Source organism: Orycteropus afer, unplaced genomic scaffold (genome assembly GCF_000298275.1).
Source record: "Orycteropus afer afer isolate SDZICR_OR568_19922 unplaced genomic scaffold, OryAfe1.0 scaffold00061, whole genome shotgun sequence".
NCBI classification, from domain to species: Eukaryota; Metazoa; Chordata; class Mammalia; order Tubulidentata; family Orycteropodidae; genus Orycteropus; species Orycteropus afer.
Genome location: NW_006921648.1, coordinates 9,163,036 through 9,172,807, shown reverse-complemented (window position 1 = coordinate 9,172,807; position 9,772 = coordinate 9,163,036). Strand labels below are relative to the sequence as shown.

The 9,772-nt window shown below is 50.2% G+C and overlaps 1 protein-coding gene across 1 annotated transcript in view; it reads left to right on the top strand.

Moving 5' to 3' along the window:
• GRIN2A (glutamate ionotropic receptor NMDA type subunit 2A) overlaps nt 1-9,772 on the top strand; it is a 538,812-nt gene that overhangs the window by 443,965 nt on the left and 85,075 nt on the right. The window contains exons 9-10 of the mRNA XM_007939726.1: nt 4,168-4,310; nt 7,119-7,279. Coding sequence (XP_007937917.1) covers nt 4,168-4,310; nt 7,119-7,279 — 304 coding nt within the window. The remainder of the gene's footprint in view (nt 1-4,167; nt 4,311-7,118; nt 7,280-9,772) is intronic.

Sequence of the window (9,772 nt, the reverse complement as noted above, 5' to 3'; positions counted from 1 at the left end):
CTTGCAACCCTGTCGGAGGGTTCACCTCAGGTGCTCTCTCCTCAGAAGGTCCTATAACTGGGACTGTTGGGTAAAGTGGAGGGTCGGCAAAAATGAGGGAAGCCCTCCGTGAGCTAGCCTGGCATGCTGGCCACGCCGTGGACTCAGACATACCAGTGACCCTGAAGATGGTGCACAATTGGGCAGTGTTTCGTCCCGTTACACATAAGGTCACCCTGCGAGGCAGCCAGTTGGACAGCAGTTACCAACAGCAGCATAAACCAGACTTAGGAACTTGCAAGCACATTGGCTTTTTCCTTCTTTTTCACTCAAATGGTCATATTTCTGCAAAGTTTAAGAACAGAACCCTAAGATGAGTTCTTTTCCTAGGCCAAAAAGACTCTGGGGCTCAGTGGAAAGCAGGGTTCTTCCAAGTGGTCATTTTTCATATTTATGTCATTTTCGGGTGACGCCTACTGAGACTGCGACTCACGGGCACGTTACTGGGTTAGGCTGAACCTCACCCTTTCAGGGAGACTGTGATGCTTGGGAACATCCACTAGCCAAAATCCACTGCGATCGAGTCAATTCTGACTCATAGCAACCCTACAGGACAGAGGAGAACTTCCCCATAGGGTTTCCAAAGCCATAAATCTTACAGAAACCAGTGGCCTCATCTTTCTCCCAGAGAATGGCTGGTGGGTTTGAAGTGCTGACGTTTTGGTTGGCAGCTGAATGTTTTAACCACTACACCACCAGAGCTCCTTTCCTCTAGCCAGGACAAGAGGAAACTTGGGGTGATATGGGCTACTTTAAACTGTGGCTGCCGCCTAGCCCTGTGATTTTGGACGAGTCTATACCCCTGGCCTTGGTTTTCTTGCCTGTGACATGAAAAGAGTCATCTCTAAGCCCCTTCCAGGGCAGAAGCAGAGTTCTGACCTTCCACGTGGGAGTCCCAGTGTCAGATTACCCAGTAAGCAAGGCAAGCACAGGCTTACTTGTGCTTGCTTACTAATCTGTAGTGACCAGTTTGACATGGGTTTCAAAGATGTGGTGAGAAGCATGTGAAACTGTTCACTCCATATTACTGAGTAAGCAGAAGAAAGCCCATGCTTGCTTTGTTTATTCCATGTCCACGCTGGCGGAGACCCGAGCCAATGCCCCCCACATGCAGCCCCCACCTCTCTGTCAGTGGACGCTTGTATGCTGCAAGGATTCTGGACAGGTTCCAGCGGAGCTTCCAGACTAAGAGGAACTGGGGTCAAAGGCCTGGTGATCACTTCGGACAGGCAGCCGGTGGGAACGCAGTGGGTCACAGTGGTCTCATCCTCAACCCATCATGGTTCCGCTGTGCATGGCATCACCGTGAATCAAGTTGTCCTTAACACCAAGCGTCACCCTAAGACATAGTTATTACCTGACAACCCCTCTTGACTGTGTACCCACATTGTCCTCATCAGTAGCATTTGCAACACACAAGGACCAGGAGGGTTTCTCCCCATGGGTTCCTCTCATGCGGACATACCATCCGTCCTCTCTCCTGGGGCTGTATGTTTCACATCAGTGAGATGGACTTGAGGACACCTGGTCTCCCTGTTTCTCACAAAAACCTGACCAGGGCTGTAGGGCTTGGGTGGCTATTCAGAAATACACAGAGAAGGAGAAAAGGGAAACAGCAGGCACGGCCTCCTGCTGAGGCATCAGGTATGGGAGGCGGATCCTGGCATGCCCAGCTCAGTGCTGAGGCTGCAGACCAGCAAAGATTTTCTGTCCCACGTGTGGCGATCATTCGTCTCTGATGAAACCTTGCTCTCGTGTCTTACTGACATAAGTCTACGGATATCATTTTAGCATTCCTCATCCAACTGTTGAGTAGAAAATCAGTCCGTGAAAGCCTTTACGGTGTATCCATGGCATACGCCGTGGCTGAAACGCCACAACAGCCTCCGATTCGCTAGTGACCGTGACGGTGTTGCAGGTCCAGGCAACGTTTGTTTAGTTTTACCATGAGTCGGAGTTGACTCAATGGCAACAAACAATAACAGCAACAGCCCTCCTGGGCTCCTTGTTCACCTTTGCCAGTTTGAGAAGCCTAGTCATAGGGAGCTCTGGTAGCATAGTGCCTAAGGCGCTTGGCTGCTAACCAGAAGGCTGGCGCTTCAAACCCACCAGCCACTCCTCGGAAGGAATGTTGGGCAATCTACTTCTGTAGTGATACCACCTCGGAAACTCAAGGAGGGTTCGCTATGAGTCGGGTGCGACTTGATGGCACATGACAACAACAGTCATGAGGGTAAAATGATGAGACTGCATACGTGAACGTGCCTTAAAACCCACTGCTGTTGACTGGATTCTGACTCACAGCACCCCTAGAGGACAGAGTGGAACTGGCCCACAGGGTCTCCAAGGCTGTGGATCTTTACAGAAACAAAGCCCAAACCATACCCACTGCCTGGAGTCCATTCTGACCCACAGCGCCCCTAGAGGACAGAGGGGAACTGCCCCACAGGATTTCAAAGGCTATCCAATCTTTATAGAAACAAAGCCCAAACACACCCACTGACATGGAGTTGATTCCGACACACAGCGCCCCTAGAGGACAGAATGGAGCTGCCCCACAGGGTCTCCAAGGCTGTCAGTCTTCACAGAAGCAAAGCCCAAACCATACCTGCTGCCGTGGAGTCTATTCCGACTCACAGCGCCCCTAGAGGACAGAGTGGAATTGTCCACAGGGTTTCCCAGGCTGTCAATCTTTATGGGAGCAAAGCCCAAACCAAACCCACTGCTGTGGAGTGGGTTCTGACTCACTGTGTCCCTAGAGGACAGAGAACTGCCCCATAGGGTTTCCAAGGCTGTAATCTTTGTGGAAGCAGACTGCCTCATCTTTCTTCCACAGAGCAGCTGGTGGGTATGAACCGCTTACCTTTGGGTTAGCAGACAGATGCTTTCACCACTGTGCCACCAGAGCTCTTGAATGTGCCTTGTCGACTATAATATACAGACACAAAGCCTAGTTATGCACATCCATCGCATTATGGTGCAAAAGATGAACACTGTTTCCCAGAGGGAGCGATGGGTGGTGTAGTCCAAGTGGTGGGGAGCCATGTCCTGGAGGAGAGGACTTTTCAGGAAAGAGTTTGACCATATGTTTTGCTGCTTCTTACTCTTTTCCTTTAAAAGCAAAGGGAAAAAAGTCCCTTGCTACATAATTTGGGATCTGAACACTACGACCACTTTCGGGAAAATTAATTACAACAGTAACACTGTGGCTGACCTTCTTCATCTTGGAGATGCCTGGTAACAGCTTCCCTGTCCTCACGAGACGCCGATCAGCTCCCATGCACAGAGTGTTAGAGACCAGTGCCTAGTTCTTTTAATTAAACATTTGATGCAATTAAACAAACAGCAAAATTCTTGGAATAAATTAGCTAAATGCTCCCAGAACATTAATAGCAGGTTCGCCAAGAAGGTCTGCGAAATAAAAATTTATATTGAATCTGTTCATGTTAATGCAGCGCACAAGTGTTGTTTTCCTCCGTGTATACCCGTGTAACCACTCAGGTTGACGGTACTTTTAAGCCACAGGCAACATTGGCACTTCTTTCAAAGAGGCGTCATGGTAACGGCCCATGGTGTGCTCAGGTGAGACTGGGCGTGTTTATATGATAAATAGGTGAGTTCATGGGTGGAGTCTTCTCTGGGAATTTTTCAATAAAGCTGGGATGTTGGTGGGGACCCTTTCCAAAATGTTGGGGATCAGTAGGTGGAGGAAATCTGTCTCTGGACTGCAGTAGGACAAGCATTGCTGTCTTTGGGGTCAGAATAACTTGAGTTCAGATCCCGGCCTTGTCCTGTAATGGCCGTGTGGCTTCAGTCTGTTGCTTCACCATTTGCACCACCCAGGGACCGATAGATGCATGGGAGATGATCCCATTGTGTCCTTCCTCTTCCAAACCGGCAGTAGCCTCGTTCTGTGATGTGACCAAAGCTACCAAGGACAGGTAACAACAGGTGTGTGAGGCACTAGAAGATGCCAGCATTTTACATGGATTTGCTCGGCTTCATGCAAAAGCAGTCCTCGGTCCACAGGCAGAGAAACTGAGGTTCAGAGAGCTGTAAGGAGCTGCCCGCCCTGGCTCCATTCCTGAGTGGCAGGTGAGAAGCCGAATTTGATGTCTTTGAGCCCAGGCCAGGTGAAGCCGGTTGACCGGTGCAGCAAGGGAAGCCTTGAGAAAGCCACGGGCAGTGCCACTGAGACAACGGAGAGTCCCGCCCTGTGTAGTCCTGCCAGCGAGGAAGCCTGGCGCCTCCCTTCCCTCACTAAAGCCCATGTTTGTTTCTTCCCACCTGCACACGGGAGAAGGTAGCACTAGGACTCAGCCCTGCAGGAAATGTGCGGTGAGCGTCCTTGATGCTGGGCCTCAGAACTCGAGTGCTAAGCCAGCATTACCCCTAGTTGTTTTGCACACTGTAGGTCAAGACTCATTAGTGGACTGTAAAAATCATCTGAGGACTGTGTGCGTTGAAAATAATGAAACATAGCGGGTTACATCAGAGTGTGTCGTGCAGGGAGTCCCTGGGTGGTGCAGAAACTTAACGCACTTGGCTGCTAACCAAAAGGTTGGCAGTTTGAGTTCATATACAAGTGCCTTGGAAGAAAGGCCTGGTGATCTGTCTCCAGAAAATCAGTTGTTGGGAACCTTACAGACACACATGGGGTCGCCATGGGTTGGACTCAACTTCAGCAGTAACTGGTTACTAGATGTCACAGATAGAAAGAGTGAGTATTATGAAATTGTGTGTGTGTGTGTGTGTGTGTGTGTGTTTGTGGTGCTGGTGGTAGGTGCTGCTGGGTCAGTTCTGACTCCCAGCAACCCCACGTCCAACGGAACAAAGCCCTGCCTGGTCCTGTGCCAGCCTCACAGTCATGGCTGTGTTGAGCCCATCGTTGCAGCCACTGTGTCAGTCCACCTCACTGAGGGCCTTCCTCTTTTTCCCGGGCCCCCTGCCAAGCATGACGTCCTTCTCCAGGGACTGGTCGCTGCTGACAATATGCCCAAAGTAAGTGAGATGAAGGCTCACCATCCTCCTCCTCAGGAGCGTTCTGGCTGTACCGCTTCCAAGGCAGATTTGTGTGTGTGTACTAGGCGGTAACCCAAAGTGTTTTGTGGGTCACGCTTTTCCCTTTACTCTTGTGGGAAAGCTTCCTTGATGTTGGTGCCGGGCCCACTCCGGTGTGGGTGAGCGTACAGTGAGACCAGGGAAGTGGGGAAACGCTCCAGAGGCTGGTCGCAGGGTCCGACCCTGGGCCAGCCAAGGCAGGAAGCAAGGGAGGCTGAGGGCAGCTGGGGAGTGAAGTGAGGAAGCGCTCAGACAAACGCACCATCCCCGGCTGTCTCTGGAGATGGGGCACGGCTGCCACAGCAGCTAGATTTATGAACAGGGCTGGTACCTGTGTCCCCTGAGCAGATGGCTGTGTGCACACGAGCCTGGGCTGGGCACCGCGTCTCCAGTGGGAGTGACGGTGCTGCTCACCTACCGGAGTGAGTGCAAAGACGGTCATGTTGTTCACACACGTGCACACACACACATACACGGCCACACACACACATGCACAGGTGCAACCATGTGAACATGGACCCATGTGCACACAGACACATACAGACACATGCACACACAGATGGACACATGGGAAAACACAGGCGCACATGCACATGCATACACATGGGCACACATGCACGTACATGGACACACGGATGCATGCACACCCATGTGTACACATACACATGAGCGTTGACACGTATGCCAGTCCCAGTGCAAGGTGCCCCTGGCAGGAATGGCTCATCTGGACGATGGGTGGCTGCTCCTCAAATCCAGTGTGGCTGCTTATTGGGCAGCAGCAGGCCTAATTTAGGGGAAATGATTGTCAACTGGAAATTGTAATTAACAGTGAAATGAAGTGTGAGTCTGGAAAGGAGAGGTTTCTCGCTGGTCTGGCCCTTCAGTAAACATGGGTGCTTGCAGTTGTTTGGTGCCACGGAGGGCGTGGTGGCCTGAAGTCATGGAGACTGCTGGGTTCTGATTAGCTGGGTCCCACAGGCCCATCTCTCAGAGAGGAGGGCATCATGCACAGTGGTCTCTGAGATCGGGGGTCTCAGTTCTGACCTTAACTTCTCGATAAGGGTACCAGTTCCCCCTGAGTGGACTCCAGGTCTGTCAGAACAGAACTGTGCTCCATAGTTTCTAATAACTGATTTCAGGAGGAGATGGCCAGGCCTTTCTTCCGAGATGCCTCAGCATGAATTTGAACCCCCCACCTTTTGGTTAACAGCTGAGTATATTAAGCATTTGCACCAGGGACACGTACCAGTGAGTAGAGAATGAGTGAGTGGTAACATACAGTTATTTCCTGGATGACGTGAAAACAACAAAAACCCACTGCCACTGAGTCAATTCCAGCTCATAATGACCCCATAGGAAAGAGGAGAACTGTCCCATAGAAATTCCAAAGCTGTCAATCTTTATGGAAGCAGACTGCCTCATGTTTCTCCCATGGAGCGGCTGGTGGGTTCAAACCACTGACCTTTTGGTTAGCAGCTGAATGGTTTAACCACACCGCCACCAGAGCTCCTGCATTAGGTCCTTACAAACGGAGCTCAGAGAACAAAGTGGGACCAAAAAATTCAATTTAACAACATGTTTTGAGCCCTGGTGGTGCAACAGATAGGTAAGCATTCGGCTGCAAAGTGAAAGACTGACAGTTCGAACCCATCCAGGGGCTCTGCAGGAGAACGAGCTGGCGGTCTGCTCCCCTGAACGTTACAGCCTATAAAACCAGGGGGCAGTCCTGCTCTGTCACGTGGGGTTGGAGTCGTCTTGTGGGCACAGTAACAGCATGGAGCACCACAGGCGTGCCCCGTGCTGGGGGATGGTATGGGACAAGACACGCTGCTGCCGACCTCCTGAGAACAGACCAGCAGCAGATGTGGTTAGAAAAAGAAAACAAGAATGCGTGTGGTTCTTTACCTGGTGCCCTGTGTTAATGCATGCGTGTGTTTAACTCCTGATGCAGGACGCAACGATGCCTAATTCTTTCTAATTCTTCTCATTTTCCTCCTTCTCCTCTGTCCTCTCTCTAGTTTCAGAGACCTCATGATTATTCCCCACCCTTTCGATTTGGCACAGTGCCCAATGGAAGTACGGAGAGAAACATTCGGAACAACTACCCCTACATGCACCAGTACATGACCAAGTTCAATCAGAAGGGAGTGGAGGATGCCTTGGTCAGCCTGAAAACAGGGTAAGGATACTGCTTGCTCTTCCACAGGCCGCCAGCCCCTAACCCTTGTGGAAAACGCCTCTGTAAGTCTCGGTGCTGCTCTGGATGAGGGAGACTGCGGCCCAGATGGACCCCAGTCGAGAGCTGTTTTGCGTAATCTAACGAGCAGCCCAGGCTTCCTTCTGAGTTGTGTTTAGAAGCAGCAAGTCCAGGCCACTTTGAAATGCAGCAAGCCAGAGGGCTTTCTCAAACTGACAAAGAAATGTCTCTAACTCCATAGGATGTCTTAGTCAAACAGAAAGATCTAGGAAGGCCGAGAGTTGATTTAAAGGGATGCAAATACAGTTGTCTAGATTTTTATCAGATCGTGGGTAGCTATTTTGGGGGGGGCGGGCAGCTAAACCAGGTGTGCCGGAAGCAGCTTTATGACAACTCATAATACAATATTGATGAAAGATAAAAAAAAAAGCAGCAAAAGCTCTAGGGGCCCCTCTAAAGGACCAGCCAACATCCTTGTCTGTGTCAGCATCACTGACGTAGCGCGCTCCCACCAGCGGAAGCTTCCAGAGCAGGGAAGCGTGTAGACTTTAGAGGAAGAATAAGCACCCCCCCCCCATATTTCAGTATTTGCTTTATGACCTTGAAGCATTATTTAATCAGTCGGAACTGCAAACGTGAAGTGAGACTAATCACAGGACTTAATTTGTAGGGTTTTATGACGATGAAGAGACATTTCGATGGAAGGTGCTTTGGATAGCGCCTGGCACCCGCTGTTACTTGTTTTAAAGGTTAAATTCTGTTCCCTGGACTCTTAAAAATGTCGGGATGTGTGAAATGCATTTTTGAAAGGGTTCCGTTAAAAATGATATAGTTTGCAACAAAGGAGTTATTTAATGATGAAAGTTTTGCTCAGCCAGAAAATTGACTTACGTGGAACATCTCAGCCGTCGGGGGTTTCTGAGGAGGGGAACATGACGGCGGTGCCTTCTCCTCACAGCTGCACCAATGGCCTTGTGCCCTGAGCTGTTCTGGGCCCATCAGGAAGGGCTTGTCACTTGTTTTGTGTCCAGTGGGGTGGAGGGGGCCCCTAAGCCATGAAGCCCGATTTCTGCATGATTCCCAGGGTCTGCGGCTGCCAGCATTTCCTCCTTTCGCTCTCTGGTTGGAATCTCTCTGGTGGCTCAGCAGAGACCCGAGGGCACTTATTTAGGAGTTGGACCCAGCACTGATCCAAAATTCGTTCACAGATTGTTCATTCTGGCTGGGAATGATTTTTTAAGAACCTTTTTACTGAAGTGTGACAAATGTCTGGAAAGTATACCATCAGTCAGTGTTCTGTCTGATGACTCTGTGCAAACTGAAGACCCAGATCAACTCACAGGATCAGTTAACCAGCCCCTAGTCCCCTGCTCAAGGAGCTCTGGGGGTGCAGTGGGTAAGCCATTTGGGTGCTAACCAAAAGGTCAGTGGTTTGAACCCACCAGCCGTTCCGCAGAAGAAAGACAAGGCAGTCTGCTTCCATAAAGACTTATAGCTTCAAAGATCCAATAGGGGTCACTGTGAGTCGGCATCAACTCAGTGGCAGTGAGTTTGGCGTGTGTGTGTGTGTGTGTGTGTCCTAGGTGATGCAGTGGGCACTGGTTAGGTGGTTAAGTGCTTGGCCGTTACCCCAGATTTGGCAGTTCAAACCCACCAGGTACTCCGTGATAGAAAGACGAAGCAATCTGCTTCTGCAAAGATTACAACATTGGAAACGCTTTGGGGCAGTTATGCTACTTCCTAGAGGGTTGCTATGTGTAGGAATTGACACGACGGTGATGGCTTTGGTTTGTTTTCTATAAAACGTGTGTGTGTGTGTGTGAGCACGCACGCACATGCACGTGCACGCATGCATATGTTACGTATGTATGTGTACTCCTTAGGAGGTCTGGTGGCATAGTGCCTAAGGCATTTGACTGCTAACCAGAAGGCTGGCAGTTCAAACCCACCAGCCAGCTACTCCTCAAAAGGAACACTGGGCAATCTACTTGCATAGAGATACTGCCTTGGAAAGCCAAGGAGGGGTCACTGTAAGTCGGATCCGACCCGACAGCATTGAGTTTTAGGTGGCACAAACAGGTAAGCACTCAACATACCAGCTGAAAGTTTGGTGGTTCAAACCATCCAGAGGGTCCTTGAAAACAGGCTTGGCACTCTGCTTCCAAAAGGTCACAGCACCTGAAAACCCCGTGGAGCCATTCTTCTCCATACACATGGCGACACCATGAATCAGACTTGACTGGAAGGCCATAAACAGCAGGAACAGATATACATACACACACAGCATATTATATACATTGTGTGTGTGTATATATCTGTATATATATATATATAGAGAGAGAGTGTGTGTGTGTGTATAGTATAAAGAGCTCTGGTGGCGTAGTGGGTAAGGCAGTTGGCTGCTAACCAGAGGCCCTCAGTTCAAACCCACCAGCTGCCCCGCAGGATGTAGGTGAGGCAATCTATTCCTGTAAA